Genomic DNA, 21,143 nt, shown 5'->3' with positions numbered 1-21,143 from the left:
GCCAAATGTACACATAATAATAAAATCGTATAAATTAAACTCTTAAAATTTTGGTCAGCTTACCAAAAATATTGGTTCACCACAAATTAGTGTTATTTTAATTAGTTAGAAGTTTACCAATACTCATTAAATAAATCAAATCAAACAAAATCAAATTAAATTTTCCACGCGCACCGTTTTATTGATATTGGGAATAATTACGTCCATTGCCTAATAACAATCAGTTCGGGCAGTTTAAATTAAAGTTCAAACTAACCTGTGATAAATTCTAACTAATGGCTAATATAAAATCAGAGGATAATTGGAAATTTATACAATTTACATTATAAATGGACTTAAAACTAATTCGATGAAAGTTGTAAAATGTTTAATTTTGTCAATTAAATTGGATTTTCTATTATATTTGTTATAGTGAATATGGACAATGGACATATGCGAATACATAACATTTCTAGTGAACAGAATTATGTATTTTGTATATTCATCTATACTAATATTATAAAGCTGAAGAGTTTGTTCGTTTGTTTGAAAAAAAATTTCGGTGTTAGATAGCCCATTTATCGATGAAGGCTATATAGGCTATATATCATCACGCTATGACCAATAGGAGCAGAGTACCAGTAACAAATGTTACAAAAACGGGGAAATTTTTGACCCATTCTCTCTTATGAGACGCAAGCGAAGTTGCGCGGGTCAGCTAGTAAAATATTTTCGAGCTTATCACTAAGCAGGCTGCACCTAAGCTAACATAAAAGTCATTCTAAACAAAAATATACTTAAGTCAAATGATGTGGAAAAATAATAAAATTTAAATTGATACTACTATATTTATTTGGAGCACAAGTCACAACTTGGAATCATGTGCATTTAAAAAATAAGCTATATACATATGTATCCATCAAACTAAAAAACATCTATTACATAAATTCAAATTAATAGGTTCATTTTAGACGTCATAATGTCAGTAAGTACTATATATCATGCGCTTTGAAATATAAGTTTGCAATATTCGCATACAATGTCAATTATCTAATATTACCAAATCTACGGGGAGAGGCTTCACAATAGGAGCAAGCCGTCTCTTATTGAAATTAAATGTCAACCCTTTATAATACCTTCCTTTTATTAAATGTTAAGACGAACCGTAATGAAATAAAAAAATGAATCCCTTTTAATCTTTTCATCAAGAAACAATTTTCTTGGAAAGTTCTTCCATAATTCTCATTCAAGGCACATTATTAATCCCAAATGAATATAACCCCCAAAATCTTTGGATTCTACTAAACCATTAACCGAACCGTTGCATAAAAACAAAGCTTGCGTAATCTTGTTAAGGAAATTTTAACAATTATTACTTCTGTTATCATATTATCAAATTAATATTAGACCTTCAATACTATTTCTGTCACAGCATAAAATAATTCCACTTCAAAAGTGGTACAACTTAGATTTATGCGACAATAAAATCGCAGTTTTTTTACGCTGTGGCTAGTTCAAGAAAGAACAAATTCCGTGATATTCACAGAGTTTGTAAGTAGATCCTTTTTATGGTAATAATGTCTGTTTAAAATGGCATAAAGTTTCTGCATCGCCTTATCTCTGGTCGCTTGTTTGATAATTTATTCAGTGATGGTAAATGGGGGTTAGAAGTTTCACGGGGTTTTAAGAAGTTACTCACCGGCTTCCCCTTTGAGGATAGCCGCTTCGATAAGCACTTATACCACGGCTTATACTATAGGAATTATAATTGTAGGTATTTAATGCTATTGTAGGGGCTGTGAATTCGAAACATTATTACAACACCTTTGTAAATTATAAACACATAGCTTAAAGAATACATAAACAGCAGATTCATAAAAAAATTGAATTTGTTATTATAATGCAACGAGTCTTGAAGTGTAGGTTAGGATACTTTATTTGTTAACCCCGACTTGCTTTTGATGGCCATTATGTATGATTTTTGACTGCACGTTTGGAGCAATAGTTAAGCAACCTCACTGCAATAACCGTAGCGCCGCTTATGGTGGGTTTAAATCCTACCCGGTACAATTTTTTGTGTGATGAGCACACGAGTATCTCTTTTGATCCTGGCTCTTAATTTTCGTATATAAGTACCTTCATCAGTTATTGGTTTCCAAAGCACAAGCTCTGCTTAGTTTGGAATCAAATGACATTTTGTTGACCAATGATAATATTTTTCTTTACCTTTTTCTTTTTAATATTTTCCTTTATCATCACAATCATTGCCACTTAAATATTGTGACTAGCTTGTAAAAAATATTTAAGCACTTACAACCACCGATACAAAAGATTTAATATCATGACCAAACATACATACTGATTGGAGATAATACTGTACAATTGAGGATTAGTCCGTGACAAGGCTAGTTGATTTTCAACAAATCATTTATCATAACCATTATTTTGATAATATTATGTCAATTTAACGAATAAATATACATGCCTATTTATAATTTTGCTCAGTAGAATGACGCACCTAAAATTGTTAGGATGACTTATGAATTGTCACTTGATTATCTCACAATGACTTCGTTCGATGAGTTAGTTAGAATTTGTAATATTGATAATCATGTACATCATAATAAAAAAATAAATTTAACCCATTGATGTCCACTGCTGGGCAGGGGTCTCCTCCCGTAATGGGGGAGAGGTTAGGTCTTAAGTTTACCCCGTTATGCGGTTCGGGGACTTTGAGAACTTTTCTAAAGAACTATTAGGCTTGCAATGTTGCTTCATATCAGGCGTTCATCATAATGATCTTTCTAATTTGTCCTTTCTGGTATTAGAGCCCTAACACACTAGCGTCTAGCCTTATTAGCTTTGAAACATCACCTCGCGTTTAACTGTATGTTTCAGGATGCGTTTTGAGTGTCTCAGCTTACGATTAGTGTATGTTAAATTGAAGGACACTATTCAGTACACTGCTACTTCGACAAAACGTGTTAATCACCATCATCTTGCTCAGCTGGTGGTTTACCGCGTCATTGTGTAAAGGCAAGGTGAAGTTATGCAACTTCACCTTGCCTTTACAGTATCCACTGTTTACCGGTGCTGTTGATAGTGCACTCTGCTACACATTGTGCTAAGATTGCGCGTATTTATATGATCAATCTAAAGTGTTTATCATCTCAACATAGAATAAAATCAATCATGACAAGCGAATAAAATTGACAGTCATTAAACGAATTCTGCTCATCATACTCAAGACACTCTCGTGATGATATCATACGATAACACTCTATTAAATAACAGAAATAGTATCAGTAAGCTACCATTCAAGAAACAGTGCGAAACCAAAATGTTGCGGATAGCATTAGTGATTCTGTTCTGCGTTCAATCATCAATAGTGATTGTGGACTCAGCGAGAATATTAGGAGTGTTTCCAATACCTTCTATAAGTCACCAAATCGTGTTCAGAGCATTGACACAAGAACTAGCTAAACGTGGTCATGAACTTGTTATTATTACTCCAGACCCAGCACTGCCTAAAGAACGGCCGCCGGACAATATCACAGAGATTGACACCAGTGAAGGATATCAATGGCTAGCTCAGTTCTACAAAGATTCAGGCAAAGACTTTAAAAGGGGAGTGGTCTCAGACCTCGACCTTGTATTATCAGGTCAAACAGAAAAAGCTATGAGTGAGCTCGTGACATACCAATTTGATATTCCAGAGGTAGACCAATTGTTAAAGGATAAATCCCAAAAATTTGATCTGATATTAGTGGAAGGTTTCGGCGATTTCCACTTAATAGTAACTGAAATATTTAAAGCACCTGCTATATATATTTCATCATTTTACGGATTGCCTCAACATTATTTTGAAATGGGATCCATGACATGGCATCCATTGTTGTTCCCACATTTTTACAGACAGAGGTATACGAATCTTTCGTTTTGGGAGAAAATACAACAAATATACATTGAATTTAAAGCATTGAGACTGAGTGAAGAAGCAATAGAGACTGACAATAAGAAGTTGAAGCAGAAATATGGGCCGAACACGCCAGATATTGCAACCTTGAGAAAAAATGTGCAAATGTTCTTTGTAAATTCGTATACCTTTTTCACCAACAATCGGCCGGTGCCTCCTAACATTGTATATTTGGGAGGCCTTCATCTGAAACTAGCGAAAGAGTTACCAAAGGTAATGAACTATTAACACAATCTCGATTTTATCGTAATCGAACTATAAATAGTTTTGCCTCTCCTTCTTGTTAAACGTGTTTTGTCTTATGCTAGTTTTAGCAGTAAATTGTCTTAAGTAGTATTATTTGCTTTATCATATATTGTTTCAATATTATTGGAACTCTTAAAGGTGAATTAAATTATCTGACTTATTTAGTGGAAGACTAAATAAAAAACATTACAATTTTTAGGTCAAGATGAATATTTTTTGACTGCTTCTAAAAAAAATATATAATTTTTATTAAAGGTTCATTTCTATTTCAGGATTTGAAAGAATACTTGGACAATTCTACTCGTGGCGTGGTTTACATAAGTTTCGGAACAAACGTGCAACCAACCTGGATGGATAAGGACCTACTTGATGAATTATTGAAGGGATTTGGTGAACTTCCTTATGACGTACTATGGAAGTTCAATGGAGATAATATTGAAGTGCCGAGTAATGTACAAACAAGGAAATGGTTTCCTCAAAGAGATCTGCTAAGTAAGTGTGACTACAAGCTGTACCTATCAAATTTTAATGGAGAACACACGGATAATAGAACTCCATACAAATCCACAAGCTTAATTGCTTGTCATTTATTCATTTTTTTCTCATTAAAATTATTTTACGTTACATATGAAAGTACCTCCCACGCAAGTGATCGATGGTTCAAACCGGAGATAGCATGCATACAAATAACTTTTCTGAGTTATGTTTGTATTATAATTGTCACTTAATCCAACAGTGAAATTAAAAATCGTGATGCAACCTTGCATTTCTGAGCAATCTTTAATACAATTCTTGAAGAAATGCAAAGTCCCAATCCTTTGCCCGCCACTGAGGTGCACTAAACCTGGCCCCTCCCTCATTAAGCTAGGAGACCCTTGCCCAGCAGTGGAACAGTAGCCGGTTACATTTTTTTGAATGTATATAAGTATAGTCTGCTATTTTGACAGATTTGCATCACACAGTCAATTCACTATATGTTTTTCTGTGTAAACAACATACTAACTGTTTATTTGTCTTCTTTTCAGTGCATCCTAATATAAAAGCATTTGTAATGCAAGGAGGGCTACAATCAACGGATGAAGCAATAGATGCATGTGTTCCTCTCGTAGGAGTACCAATGTTAGCAGATCAGTGGTACAATGTCAATAAATACCTAGAACTAGGCATTGGAGAACACATTGATGCTCTCACTTTGACCAGCAAGGATATCGTGGAGAAGGTTACTAAAGTCATCAACGATGAAAGGTAAGGAATTTCTACAATTTTTTTTTATGTTTTATTGTACTTAGACCGCCAGTTACGAGTGTAACTAAGGCAAGGGAAGTTTGTAAGGATCGTAGAAAGGGGGTTCTTTGGTCTTTGCCAACCTCTGTGGGAAAAAACGCGTGATATTATTTTTCGTATTTATATTATTGCTAGATAAAACATGATATGAAAGTTCCTTCTCCATTTTTTTATTAGGCTTTCAATATATTATAAATATTATAATAATTCATTATCTTAATATAATAAATGTAAACGCTTCTACTATTTTATGACGAACACACGTTTGAAGTTATGAAACTAAGTAAAGTAACGCTATTTTTCTTTTAGGGTACTTGGTAACAGATCGGCTAGATAACCATATATATAGAGATTAAATGTATATGTAAACAAAAATAGTATATACCGATAATATTTCTAAAGCGCAACGTGTTTACCTACACAAAGAGATGTTATCAAACTACAGCTTATATTGATAATTTCCTTGCGAATAGCTTCAATTATGTCTGCTCGATTAAATCCGGAACCTCGTGAACTATATAGATAAGCACACCGGTGCATAACAATGTTGCTTGTAAATCAATCTCTAATCAATTTACTGCACAGATAACATGACATGATTTAGCAAAAAATTGCTTAAGTTAAATATTTATAAATGTAAGTACTCTCTTATTCATAAAAATACATGAAGTTATGAAAAGGCTTATAAAGTGTTTTGTTTCTTTCGCTCCTTAGCGAAATCAAAAAGAGAAACCATATTATAGTAGTGTTTTAACTAAAATAGGTTTATAGTGTGTTTATGAATAAGAGGGATAGTATTTAAAAATGCGTAGATTTTTCATTTATCTACATAAATGCATGGCTCCTGTTACATAAGTAGTTCATGGTTACCATCAATGACTATTTAAGTTCAAATTTATGTTTCAAACTTATTTTCTACCTCTGAAAATTTGGCGATACTCTCCTGATTTTAATTTTGACAAATAAGTCGTAGGAAAATGGATGTTTGCTACGTTACGCAAGTGAGGCGCTACAACCTACAAGTTCTGAGAATTTGAGATTAAAATATAACAAAAATCTTATAAATTATTCTAACAGTTACAGGAAGAACATCAAGAAATTGCACGAGTTGATAAAGGATCAGCCACAGACGTCGCTAGAGCGAGCCGTGTGGTGGACGGAGCATGTACTGAGGCACGGCAGCGCTCTGCACCTGCAGCCTCCCACCGCTCACATCACTCTCAGAGAATACCTTCTGTTGGATGTTATACTACCTCTGATAGCTATTGCTGCTGCTAGTTTAGTTGCAATATTGTTAACGTGTTTGAAAATTAGGAAGTTGTTTATAAGTGATGTGAAATTGAAGCGAAGCTGATTGATTTGGTTTTAGTTTAATTGGTTTGTTTCTTGTGTATAAGTTGAAAGTTGTTTACTGCTTTTGTTAATTTTATAGGGATTTTTTTATTAAGATTTAGTAAACGTGGATTTTTTTCATCGCCTCATCAGTTACACACTTAATATGATTTCTTTGCCATTTTCTCTCAAACTTTAAGTTTCCTTTTCTGGGCAAAGGCCTAGCTCTAGTCTTTCAAGAACGAATGATCAAACTCCAATGATGATCAGCCATTACGGGCAGTTCTACCAGTAGCTTAGTTTTTGCTTATTTACTTAACTTATCTTTGTAAGTCCCCAACCCGCACTTGGCCAGCGTGGTGGACTCAATGCCTAACTCCTCCCTCATTACGGGAAGAGACCCTTGCCCAGCAGTGGAACAGCAATGGGTTAAATTTATTAAATTTATATTATTTTTGTATCTAATTGCAATATATCTTGACTGGTATCTCTTAATGACTTAGATAGCGTTCGATGAACTTGGATTACTGCATTATCATAATGATAATTTTAAGTTATTCTTTTCTGGTATTAGAGCCCTAACGCACTAACGTTTAGTTTCATTATAAATTATACGTCACGTTGTGTTTAACTGTATGTTCCATGATGCGTATTGAGTTATTTCAGTTGACAAATAGTGTACATCAAATTGAAAGACACCATTCTGTAGCTCGATTCTCTACTACTATCGACTACCGGGAACCGGCTAGCCATCGAGAAATTATACAGATTCGCAAGTGCATTAGCGTTCTTATATTTTATTATTTCCACTATCTTTACACGCTTCGCACGATTGTAACTCACGTTCTGAGCATCTACTATGGCTCAGTATTACTAAGACTTTACGTGTAGACTGTGTATAGATTTGATATAGTACTGACGTCAATATAAAAAGTGATAAATATTAATCTTTGATTATAAAAAACAGACAAAACATTGATTATGATAAGCTAAAATCGATTTCATTATCCTGCGTTTGTCGCATATGAGATATTGTCGTACATAAGAAGTGAAAGACTGTATCAAAAGCAGTTTGTATTAAAGGTGTGGTTCATTTCTACATAGAACAAGGAAATCGTGATTTGAAAGAAAACTTAAACTAAAAATAAATTTATTAATGAAAAATGTCACCTATAAAACGAGTACTTCTCATCATACTCTAGACACGCACTGTACTTTGATCAAAAACGATAAAAATTTATTAGATAATATTGAACGATAAAACTCAATGAAATAACGAAAATAACATTATTAAGCTGCCATTCACGAAACAGTGCGAAACCAAAATGTTGCGAATAGCGTTAGTGATTCTGTTTTGCGTTCAATCATCAATAGTGATTGTGGAGTCAGCAAGAATATTAGGAGTGTTTCCAATACCTTCTATAAGCCACCAAGTCGTGTTCAGAGCATTAACACAAGAACTAGCTAAACGTGGTCATGAACTTGTTATTATTACTCCAGACCCAGCACTGCCTAAAGAACGACCACCGGACAATATCACAGAGATTGACACCAGTCAAGGATATCAATTGCTAGCTCAGTTCTACAAAGATGGAGTCATGGATTTAAAGAGAGGAGTAGTCACAGATCTCGACCTTGTTCTATCAGGTCACACAGAAAAAGCTATGTGTGAACTCATGTCATATCAATTTGATATTCCAGAAGTTCTCGAATTGTTAAAAGATAAATCCCAAAAATTTGATCTCATCTTCGTGGAAGGATTTGGCAACTTCCACTTGATAGTAACTGAAATATTTAAAGCACCTGCAATATATTTTTCTTCGTTTTTTGGAATGCCTGACCATTATTATGAAATGGGATCCATGACATGGCATCCATTGTTGTTCCCACATTTTTACAGACAGAGGTATACGAATCTTTCGTTTTGGGAGAAATTACAACAAATATACATTGAATTTAAAGCACTGAGACTGAGTGAAAAAGGCGAAGAAATTGAAAATAAAAAGTTGAAGCAGAAATTTGGGCCAAACACGCCTGATGTCGCAACATTGAGAAAAAATGTGCAAATGTTATTTGTGAATTCGTATCCATTTTTCACCAACAATCGGCCGGTGCCTCCTAACATTGTTTATATGGGAGGTCTCCATTTAAAACCAGTGAAAGAACTACCGAAGGTAAATAATTCTTCAATATCTATTAAACTGACCCTCTTTTCGTATACTGGCCAATTATTTGGGTTAATGAAATTTAAAGTCTCCTTTTTTCCTCATTTTTTGTAAAGATGCACTCTCTGATATGTTTATTGCAGAGTCTATTACTTCTCATGTTGTTCCCATATTTGTTGCTTTATATTAGAAATGTTAAAAATATAAAAGTATCTAGTAAGGGTAAAAAAATATAAGATAAATCTATACTAATATTATAAAGCTGAAGAGTTTGTTTGTTTGTTTGAACGCGCTAATCTCAGGAACTACTGGTCCGATTTGAAAAATTCTTTCAGTGTAAGTTAGCCCATTTATCGAGGAAGGCTATAGGCTATATAACATCACGCTACGGCCATTAGGAGCGGAGTAGTAACGAAAAATGTTACAAAAACGGGGAAAATTTTGACCCAGTCTCTCTTAAGTGACGCAAGCGAAGTTGCGTGGGTCAGCTAGTTATACATAATCATATTCATTCTATTTTTAACCGTCGCTGGTATGTGATTCACTTGGCGACATAGTTTTTTGGATATTCAAAGGTTTTTTTATTATATTTCAGGATTTAAAAGAGTACCTAGACAATTCTGCTCGAGGCGTGGTTTACATAAGTTTCGGAACAAATGTCTTACCTACGAGAATGGATAAAGATCTATTGGATGAATTATTGAAGGGCTTTGGTGAACTTCCTTATGATGTACTATGGAAGTTCAATGGTGATAGTATTGAAGTACCGAGTAATGTACAAACACGGAAATGGTTTCCTCAAAGGGATTTATTGAGTTAGTATGGGAAATAATCTTGAATGTTACAACTATTTCCTCATAGTGGTGATGAACCAACCGATATTAATTAGTCAAACTCTAATACGGTGGCTAGTTGCAATTACCATAATTCTAAGCGCGTTACTCTTCTCAATTATTCTAAATCAGCATTGAAACGTGCATACAACGCAATATTTTAAGCATGTTTCACAGCATGATTCTATTTCTATATCCTACTGTAAGTGCCATTTTTTTTATATTTTTGAACAGTGATATTAATGAAGATGTTATCATTTACAGTGCATCCTAAAATAAAAGCATTTGTAATGCAAGGAGGGCTACAATCAACGGACGAAGCAATAGAAGCCGGTGTACCTCTCGTAGGAATGCCAATGTTAGGAGATCAGTGGTACAATGTCAATAAATACGTAGAACTAGGCATTGGAGAACACATTGATGTTCTCACTGTGACTAGTAAAGATATTGTAGAGAAGGTTACTAAAGTCATCAACGATGAAAGGTATGATTTTTACTGTGAATAATCGTATTAGAATTGTAACATGCATTTATACAGAGTGTGGCGTGGCCATTTTGTGTGTTTTTTAAGGAAGCGATTTACGCTCGTACTGGCCGAAATTTCAAAAACTATGATACTTATGCCAGAGATAAATTTAAATTTTTAGATCAGTCGGGTGGTCGCCCATCTGCTGGTAAAGGATTATCCTTTATTTACGCCACATCTATACTAATATTATAAAGCTGAAGAGTTTGTTTGTTTGAACGCGCTAATCTCGGGAACTACTGGTCGGATTTGAAAAATTCTTTCAGTGTTAGATAGCCCGTTTATCGAGGAAGGCTATAGGCTATATATCATCACGCTACGACCAATAGGAGCAGAGTACCAGTGAAAAATGTTACAAAAACGGGGAAAATTATGATTGTCTTATGTGACGCAAGCGAAGTTGCGCGGGTCAGCTATCTTGTATATATATTGCAATGTAGTAGTCAATAAACTACACAATTTTGCAGTTTAGGATATATGATTATATTTCTGAAGTGCTACGTGTTTCCCTATACATAGAGACATAAGCAAACTACAGCGTATACAACGAATTTCCTTGCCAATAGCTTCAATTATGTCCACTTGATTAAATCTGGAACCTCATGCACTATATAGATAAGCAGACAATGTCGCTCGAAAATCAATCTAGGTACAATCAATTTTCTACTAGACTACGCGAAATGATTATGCAGAAAATTGCTACTGTCACCTTTTTTCCTAAAAATCATGCAGAATGAATGTAAAACCCAGAAATGGTTCAAAGAAAACATAATTAACTAACCAAATATTCCAACAGTTACAGGAAGAACATCAAGAAATTGCACGAGTTGATAAAGGACCAGCCGCAGACGTCGCTAGAGCGAGCCGTGTGGTGGACGGAGCATGTACTGAGGCACGGCAGCGCTCTGCACCTGCAGCCGCCCACCGCTCACATCACTCTCAGAGAATACCTGCTGTTGGATGTTATACTACCTCTGATAGCCATTGTTGCTGCTAGTTTAGTTTTATTACTGTTTGCGTGTTTTCAGATTAGAAAGTGCTTTATAAGTGATGTGAAGTTAAAGCGAAGCTGATGTTTTGTTTTTAAAAGGACTAGTTTTAGATTATATAATGCTCTTGTTAATTTAGTAGTGCAATGTTTGAATAAGCTTTAGTTATCAAAATCAAATAATTTGTTTATTTAGGTCATATGAAATTTGTAATTAAATTGTAGGTACTTTTTTTTTACTTGAACTTGTTTCTATTGGCATCTTTCGTGAGACAACAGCTCAGCAGTGGGACATTGACGTTTTGCTAACGATGAGTACTGTACAAAATGCATTTTCTCCCAAATTTATTCTTGCATATTTACTATAGTCACTATTTTAGCTCACTGCAGTCGATTTTGTACGATTATTTTAAAAACAATTCTCACTCGTCATCGTGATATTTGGTTATCTTCAACAATAAAGATAAGCCGCGTATTCAACATTTTGTTGATCACGCACTTTACTCGAGACTGATACAAAAAATCGCCAATTCATTAGATATATATTCATATAGATTTACTACTTTATTGTTGTCATTTTTATTGCTCTATTAGCATAACTTTAAATCTTTGGACTGTAATGCAGCATACATAATCATGTAATTCACGTAATGTCAATATGATAAAAACTGTATTTAGATCAATGTTTTACTTTTTATTAAGAGATAAGATGCGATAATTAGATCAAAAGGGGTGATTCCATATTACTATCGACAACTGACAATCTATCGAGAAATGTATGAAAACTAGTAATTCGCGATTTTGTTCTACTATCGAGTATTGTCAACCGGTTAGCTAAAGAATTTGTATGAAAAGTTGATCAGCGCCCCTAGCGTATGTTTGCAGGAACTATATTCTTCAAATAAGCCATTTTCTACCAAACAATAAAATAATATAATTTGCATACACTCTGAGGCAATTCGAAATTCGAATTTAGTGTTTTTTTTTTTTTTAATTTTATTAAGTTATATAAATAATCCATATTGGATAATTTAGGAAGACGAGGCTGTATCGGTATTGTTTCCTTTGCCTGCTTCAACGAAGGCTAAAGAAATGGACGCGGATTCTTTTTTTGAGATTAATGTTTCGTTAAACAACATCAATTATGATATTTAATATTATTGGTGTATTTCAATTTTTACTAATATGGTTTACGTACACTATTATTATAATGTATGAGAATAACATCTTACATGATTATTTTTTATCCATTATACAACATGCGAATATCATGGCGTGTTTCTTTGAACGTATACCTATATGTTACTGTAAAAGCCCGAACGGTGGTAAATCCTAAGATTTTCCGGTATAACCTAAGATTTACCAACTCGCAATGGTAAAAGTCCGAATAATTCTTTTATTTCGAACTTTTACCTATATTCACTTGATGATATCGAGATGTCGCCGGAGCCCCGCTTCGCGGGGCTCCTCCTTCTGGGTGGTTAAAAAAAAATAACCACGAAGGCTAAGGTGGGAGCTTCGCTTCGCTCGCTCCCACCTTAGCCTTCTAACCTAACCTACCCATGTCGCTATGCCCAAAACTCCTTCTTTATAACTATGTCACAGTATAATAATATAATTACACCGTGAAATAGTTATAAACATAGTTATGAAGGAGGATTTTTTTATATATCGTAACATAGTTTTTAAACTCTGGCTTGTTCGGACTTTTACCACTGAGAGTTGGTAAATCTTAGGTTTTACCGGAAAATCTTAGGATTTACCACAGTTCGGGCTTTTACAGTAACATATATAGGGCTAGAGGTCCATAATCAAGTGACAAACGAAAATATAACATAGTTGGTTAATTGTAGGAATGTTACACGTACTGAATAATAAAATAATGTAATTACCAATGTACTTACGCGTACGCTGGAGCAGCAGCGGCGACGCAGCAAGGCTCGCCAGTTCGGCGCCGGCGCTTCTCGATCCTGTGACGACACTCACTTCGAATTCGTTATCACTTATATTATCTTATCACTTATATTATCACTTAGTGTTTGTTCATCACTAACCACTTCGAGTGCTTATTTTGGAAAAGCAACGCAAAATGTTCACATTTTGACAAATGACAATGATAAACCATCAATAACACTATGGCGTCCTTTTCGCAGTCGGCAAACACTTAAACCTTACTATTGAAATGTCATTACACAAAACAGTAACTATTATTATTTAATTACACTAAAAAGTAAATCACACACAATAAGCGTCCTTTTTTCGTAAGATTAACTAAAATATTTAGTTTTTAGTGCGCGGAATGCACCGGTTAGTGTGTCAAGGCCACAGGTTCAGGCGGCACTGGCGGGATAGATCAAAGTACATCAGAGTGGAGGCGTCGCGTGCGCCGCTTGCCCAATCGCAGTCACTAGGAAAGAGGCTTTATTGTAGTAGCATTGTTTTTTGAATTTCGAATGTCATATGACTCGTGGGCCCGGTGAACGAATTTAAAAAAAAAATGCAAATGTCCTTACTTTTTTTTTAACTAAATGGTATTTTTATTTCTCAGTTTAATATTTACGAAGAATATAAAATAAATTAATAAATATTATTTACAGCCACAATAAGCTAAATTTACACCATATACAAAAACAAAAAAATTAAATTAAAACTACTAAGTATGGGAAGCGCACTATGCGTCGTAATACTCTTCTACATCGCTTTCAATCGGGAACGTTCCCAGAATGCTGACAGCATTGCCACGTTGCATGGCAATGCTCAATCTTTGAGCATTGCCATGCAATACAGCAGCATCACATCATCTCATTCTTTCGTACTTTTATTCACCTTTTCGATTTTTTTACTCAATAATCTGGACATTAAACATTTATTTATTTAATAACACAAATATTCACAACAATAGCTACTGAGTGGTAAACACAAAGTTTAAAATATACGATGAATAAAAAGGCCCTACCACCGTTAAAACTAACGCCATTCAAAAATATACCTTTGTTTTTGTTTATGTCAGAACTTGATAGTTGAAGACCTTTGTGATTTGAAATAACATTTTGTATTAAAAATAGATTATTATTTATAGCAAAATATTGTATCAGTGTATATTTGTATGGTATCTGGATTGAAGTATATTTGTGTTATGACCGCACGATGAATTTCTTGGAAACGCCTGTAGCGAAACCGGAGCAAAGAAGTACTAAGGAAGAAAGGCGACATAAAAGGAGTCTAGTTCTGTTCAGTGTGTCAATAATGAAAATAATGGTTTGTTTTGAAACATACCTATTTGAAATCTTTATATATATAATTTTTCTGTAAGTGTGTATGTCACTGAACTTTTCTTAAACGACTGGACCGATTTTGATAAAATTTTTTGTGTGTGTTCAAGGGGATCTGAGAATGGTTTAGATTCACAATTTTGTCCGCTGGACAATGTTTTTTTGTTGAATTTTTATGGCAAAACACGTTTGCCGGGTCAGCTAGTCTATTTATAAAATTCGCTCCATAGGCGCCCATAGCCAGTTGCGCTCACCGGTCTGTAGGTGAAGCAACCGTTAGGGCGGTCATTCTATAGATGGATGACCGCATCGTATTAGAGCTGGGCGTCTCCGTGTTTCGGAGGGCACGTAAAAAGTCGGTCCCGGTTGTTGTCTACTAAGATAACAGTCGCTAAGCCATGTCAAAGGCCTTTCGGGCGGCTTGAAAAACTTTGACACTAGGTTGACTACTAACCATACGATAAGAAGAAGAAGAAGACAAAATTCACTAATATTTAAGATAAATTAAGAAAAGGCTCTCCTCCTGACGTAAGGAAGGAGTAAGGCGTTATTTATCATAAAAATATCGGTTTATTTCTGAAAAAGTTAGTGTCACTTTCTGTTCGTTGAAATAGAAAGAAATATATAAATATCTAATATAAATAGCTGAAGAATCAGAATATCTTTATTTGAAAAAAAAAAAGAAGTAGGTACTAGGTTTAAGAAATATTTCGAACCCAAAATATACTTTCAACGGTAAGATTGGAGGCAATCTAACAACAAACTCAACAGACTATAAGTGCGATTAGCATACATATTGTAAAAGGCACCGTCATACGAAAATCACTGGATGAATCACAAAAACTTAGACTGAGTAGGGTCGACGTGTAATTTGCAAAGGTCTTAAAGAAATATCTTGAGATTTATTTCTCACAGATGTAATGATATGACGAAAATCTCTATGAGAGTTTGATAGGAGAAATCGATTTTTAGCAGTTTTTATTGGTAGCTTACCTAAGGTTAGTAATGCTGCCGTCCTCTAACTATAATGCCGTTATCTACAAAAACAATGTTTCGAGATATTCGCGAAAAGGCGCGAGAAAAGAAATTTAATATGCAATGCTGTTTCCAGATGCTGCTAAAGATATTTAAAATCGAAGTTTCCAGATAGTTACGAAACAGCATTGCATATTTCTTTTCTTGCGCCTTTTTATCGACTATCTCGAAACATTGTTTTTGTAGATAACGGCATTACAGTTAGAGGACGGCAGAATGCTAGTAATTTATAATACTCCTTATGCTAAAAAGCATACATATTCGAATTACTTTTTTACCTCTCAGGTTAAGTCTACGTTTGCCGAAGTTGTTCTGTGGATGGTTGACCATATTATTACTATACATACCGAGATCCTCCGTGTCTCAGAAGGCGCGTTATTAAATAGTAGGTCCCGGCTTTCAATTTCAAAGATCTTTGACAGCCAGAAGTCTGACAACCAGCCTTACCAAATGGTATCGTATTATACCTCCTTAACCCAGATAGCTTGGTTGAGGAGGTCCCTTAGGCAGTCGCTCTGAGAAAATACTGGTATGCAGCTGCATCCAGTGTGCCTGGAAGTCGACTCCAACATTGTTGGAAGTTTTATTATTTTATATATCATAATATTGCATAGCAGTCCAAAGATAAATTCATACTTATACAGCAATAAAAATGACACTAATCAACTTGTAAATCTTCCATGAATTAACAAATATTTCTATCAGTCTCGCGTAAAGTACGTGATCAATGAAATCTTGAATACCTACGCGGCTTAACTTTATTGAAGACAATAACCCATCATGATGACGATTAAAGATTTATTTTCAAAATAATGATAACAACAATACAATCAGATAATAAATAACAGACGTAAATATGAAGAGACTGATGATATTGTTGGCGCTAGAATGCAGTCTATAACAAGGACTAAACGTCGACATTGCGGTATTTGATAGAAAACAACGTGGCCTTTATTCATCACAAGGACTCTTAAACTCATTCAGAAAAAAAAAATTAAATGATAAGTACTACACTAACATAGGTATTTAAGCGGAAAAAAACCAGTCTATTTTAAAAAAAAAATAGCAATTTAATAACTTAAACGTATTAAAACATTGCACTACTAAATTAACAAGAGCATTATATATAATCTAAAACTAGTCCACACTAAAAACAAATCAACTTCGCTTCAATTTCACATCACTTATAAACAACTTCCTAATTTGCAAACACGCAAACAATATTGCAACTAAACTAGCAGCAGCAATGGCTATCAGAGGTAGTATAACATCCAACAGAAGGTATTCTCTGAGAGTGATGTGAGCGGTGGGAGGCTGCAGGTGCAGAGCGCTGCCGTGTCTCAGTACGTGCTCCGTCCACCACACGGCTCGCTCTAGCGACGTCTGTGGCTGGTCCTTTATCAACTCGTGCAATTTCTTGATGTTCTTCCTGTAACTGTAGATATTTGCGTATTAAAACATCTCTTATTACCTATTAAATCTATTAAAATTGCAGAAAATTTTAAATGTTAAGGTGTATTTTTTGTAATTTGGTATTGTGGCAATCGCGTTTTCTTCTGTCATGGGACGAGCTGCAGATTACTTTTACCGTGTCCTATCATAGCATGCGCCACAGACAAGAGATCTAAAGGCGTTAGAGTAATAATGTTACCTTTCATCGTTGATGACTTTAGTAACCTTCTCCACAATATCCTTGCTGGTCAAAGTGAGAACATCAATGTGTTCTCCAATGCCTAGTTCTACGTATTTATTGACATTGTACCACTGATCTCCTATCATTGGCAGTCCTACGAGCGGCACACCGGCTTCTATTGCTTCGTCCGTTGATTGTAGTCCTCCTTGCATTACAAATGCTTTTATATTAGGATGCACTACAAAATAAAAAAAAAGTGAGGCATTCTTAGGTAAAATGCGTGTTCGCGTTAATTTGCGTAACCTAGGTATTACGTAAAAAATGCAACGCAAAACTTTAAAAGCCTCATTAATATCATTATTAATATAAAATCAAAACGACCTGAACCAAAACAATCTGACGCATGTGGTTATAAAAATGCTTATAGCAAGAGATCAAAATATGTGGCAAAAATCATGAGTGCATTACCAGGACTATTCTCATTATATCTGGTTACTGATTGTAGACTGTTTTATAAGTCAGTTAGATGAGCAAAAAATATTTAAAATAAATTATGGCGCATACATACTCAGTAAATCCCTTTGAGGAAACCATTTCCTTGTTTGTACATTACTCGGTACTTCAATACTATCACCATTGAACTTCCATAGCACATCATAAGGAAGTTCACCAAAGCCCTTCAATAATTCATCCAATAGATCTTTATCCATTCTTGTAGGTAGGACGTTTGTTCCGAAACTTATGTAAACCACGCCACGAGCAGAATTGTCCAAATACTCTTTCAAATCCTGAAATTAAAATCTTTGAAGGCATATCAAAGAAACCCTGTCTCCAAATTATTAACAGGACAGCGTATTTAATCGTTTACGATAAGAAGGTGTATTATTTGTTTTAGTTTGTTTACAGTTCTAGACACAAATCTCCTTGCAACACTAATACAAAGCGATAAGTATAAAAAAGACTTGAGAACACATAGAAAATACAATAAAAGACTATCAGAGTTTGTAACAAACCCAAATATTATAATTGAACATTATGCGGAAATGGAGAATCAGTCAAAATACAATCAGGTATTGAAGAATTTATACCTTCGGCAGTTCTTTCACTGGTTTCAAATGGAGACCTCCCATATAAACAACGTTAGGAGGCACCGGCCGATTGTTGGTGAAAAATGGATACGAATTCACAAAGAACATTTGTACATTTTTTCTCAATGTTGCGATATCTGGTGTGTTTGGCCCAAATTTCTGCTTCAACTTCTTGTTGTCCATCTCTTCTCCCTTTTCACTCAGTCTCAACGCTGTCAATTCAATGTATATTTGTTGTATTTTCTCCCAAAACGAAAGATTTATATACTTCTGTCTGTAGTAATGTGGGAAAAACAATGGATGCCATGTCATGGATCCCATATCATGATAATGTAAAGGCAATCCGAAAAACGAAGAAAAATATATTGCAGGTGCTTTAAAAATTTCAGTGACTATTAACTGGAAATCGCCAGTCGCTTCCACAAGCACGAGATCAAATTTTTGAGATTTATCTTTTAACAATTCGACTACTTCCGGAATATCAAATTGATATGACACGATTTCGCTCGTAAATTTTTCAGATTCACCTGATAATATAAGGTCGAGGTCTGTGACCACTCCTTTTTTTAAATATATATTATTTTTAGCTGCATCTTTGTAGAACTGAGCTAGCAATTGATATGATTCACTGGTGTCAATTTCTGTAATATTGTCCGGCGGCCGTTCTTTAGGCAGCGCTGGGTCTGGAGTAATAATAACAAGTTCATGACCACGTTTAGCTAGTTCTTGTGTCAATGCTCTGAACACGATTTGGTGACTTATAGAAGGTATTGGAAACACTCCTAATATTCTCGCTGAGTCCACAATCACTATCGATGATTGAACGCAGAACAGAATCACTAACGCTATCCGCCACATTTTGGTTTCGCACTGTTTAGTGAATGGCAGATTAATAATGTTATTTTCGTTATTTCATTGAGTTTTATTGTACGATATTATATAATAAATTTTATCGTTTTTGATCAAAGCGCCGTGCGTGTCTGAAGAATGTTGGCAGTAATCCTTCAGTGATCCTTTGCTTGTCATGATTATTTTTAATTTTTTGATAAAAGTTGAACATCATTTAAAGAACACTGGGCACAGTCAAATATCATTTTAATAAATATCCGATTTTGGTTTTTCACAATCAACGAGTCGCTAGTGCGCTAGGGCTCTAACACCGGAAAAGACTAATTTTAAATTATCATTATGATGATGCAGTAATATAAGTTCATCGATTGCTAAGTCATTGAGAGATACCATCTTAACAATATACCGTGTCTCACGCTTTAGTGCCAAATTATATTTAGGTATATTAATTACACGCGGACTGGCCCGACTTCATCCGGGTATTGTACAATTTTATCCCGTTAATTCCATTCCTGTGAGAATTTTGCTCATTCATATTTCATCACATTATAAAAAAATAATTATCCAATTTAGTTTAGTCGTTCAAAAGTTATGCGCGTACATATTTTCGGTGATGCATTTTTATTCATATAGATTTGACACAAAATTCTCAAAATAATTGTGTTAAATTGTGATAAAGTATCTATGATTCAAATTTTTTATACCCAACAAAAGGGAATACCTACATATTATTTACACTAATAATCAGTAACTTTTTCCAAGGAAGATCAGAAATTCCTTTGTAACATTTAAATTGACACCCTAAAGCCAAAATTAACCTACCCTACAAAAATTAACAAAGCAATTCCGAAAATAAACCACTCAAAATCGTCACTTCAAAAATTCTTCTGAAAATAAATTCACTTGAATCTTTTGTCATGAATCAAAATATCTAAGTACAAAACATAATTGCGAGGGTACCGTCTCCAGCGATGTGACGTCACCGTTTCATAATTAATTATTTCATTATAAATTTCTCCTAAATCATTAAAAATTCTCGTCGCGCGGTGTCGTCTAATTACTACGGTCAGGATGTGTTGATACTAGAAGCTATAAAATATCTTAAGATACGCGGACATCTAAAAATTTCGACTAAATTACTTATATGTACGTCATTCGTGTGACTATCGCCTTTTTCCCTTCCAGTGTACCACAGAGCAGAGACTCCGGCGCAGCAGTAGAGAGAGAAATGCTGCCTATTTTGACAATCCTAGACTATGCAAAAATCGCATTTTTGGGCATAGAAAAAATCTAAATCATTTTGTTTTATTGCTATAAAGTATAAACCTCTGTATATTAAGCCATGCGACTCACTTGTCACCGAACTTCACTGCGAAATAAGATTAGTAAAAGAGAGAGTAAACACTTGTATTTTGCACAGCCTTTGTCACTTTAAACAACTTCATCTAACTATACTTGTTAACTTAAAATAAAATGTAATGTTTTAGATTTTTAATAAACTATAAAACGTATCTTGTGCTACACTACAATATTTAAAACCTGCTATTAAACACAGAGAAATTGTTGTATTATCATCGCAAGCGCCATTAATCTTCTACACGTTTGTAACAGTTTCATTAAAAACTATTTATTTAAAACATTCCTGTCGATTTCTTGGCAATTCATTATGTATTACTTCAGCTTGTTTAAGGAATCTACACACCAAAGTCGCTGCATACATAATAGCATACCTTTTATACAGCCCAATTTTACTACTTTGCCTGACTCGGGAATCGAACCCGAGACCTTATGGTCAGCATATAATCATCATCATCATGGTCGGATATAGGTACTACGGATCGCGCCACACAAGCAGTGGCTCTTTATCTATATAATATATAAAAATGAATTGCTGTACGTTAGTCTCGCTGAAAACGAGAACGGCTAGACCGATTTGG

At 34.6% G+C, this 21,143-nt stretch overlaps 3 protein-coding genes across 3 annotated transcripts; 2 read left to right on the top strand and 1 right to left on the bottom strand.

Moving 5' to 3' along the window:
• The first annotated feature begins 3,302 nt into the window (after window positions 1-3,302).
• Window positions 3,303-6,970, top strand: LOC142979053 (UDP-glucosyltransferase 2-like). Its single transcript, XM_076123815.1, has 4 exons — window positions 3,303-4,168; window positions 4,474-4,693; window positions 5,227-5,446; window positions 6,563-6,970. The coding sequence occupies exons 1-4, from the start codon at window positions 3,320-3,322 to the stop codon at window positions 6,837-6,839; spliced, it is 1,566 nt and encodes a 521-aa protein (XP_075979930.1). The 5' UTR covers window positions 3,303-3,319; the 3' UTR covers window positions 6,840-6,970.
• A 982-nt stretch (window positions 6,971-7,952) lies between these two features.
• LOC142979044 (UDP-glucosyltransferase 2-like) lies at window positions 7,953-11,568 on the top strand. Its single transcript, XM_076123805.1, has 4 exons — window positions 7,953-8,991; window positions 9,578-9,797; window positions 10,080-10,299; window positions 11,138-11,568. The coding sequence occupies exons 1-4, from the start codon at window positions 8,143-8,145 to the stop codon at window positions 11,412-11,414; spliced, it is 1,566 nt and encodes a 521-aa protein (XP_075979920.1). The 5' UTR covers window positions 7,953-8,142; the 3' UTR covers window positions 11,415-11,568.
• A 5,069-nt stretch (window positions 11,569-16,637) lies between these two features.
• Window positions 16,638-19,428, bottom strand: LOC142977969 (UDP-glucosyltransferase 2-like). The gene is made up of 4 exons (XM_076122125.1): window positions 18,358-19,428; window positions 17,838-18,057; window positions 17,288-17,507; window positions 16,638-17,071 (listed from the first exon to the last, which is right to left on the bottom strand). The coding sequence occupies exons 1-4, from the start codon at window positions 19,213-19,215 to the stop codon at window positions 16,795-16,797; spliced, it is 1,575 nt and encodes a 524-aa protein (XP_075978240.1). The 5' UTR covers window positions 19,216-19,428; the 3' UTR covers window positions 16,638-16,794.
• Window positions 19,429-21,143: the final 1,715 nt, after the last annotated feature.

The sequence above is a fragment of the Anticarsia gemmatalis genome, chromosome 2 (genome assembly GCF_050436995.1).
Source record: "Anticarsia gemmatalis isolate Benzon Research Colony breed Stoneville strain chromosome 2, ilAntGemm2 primary, whole genome shotgun sequence".
Classification (NCBI taxonomy): Eukaryota; Metazoa; Arthropoda; class Insecta; order Lepidoptera; family Erebidae; genus Anticarsia; species Anticarsia gemmatalis.
This window is presented reverse-complemented; position numbering and strand designations above follow the sequence as displayed.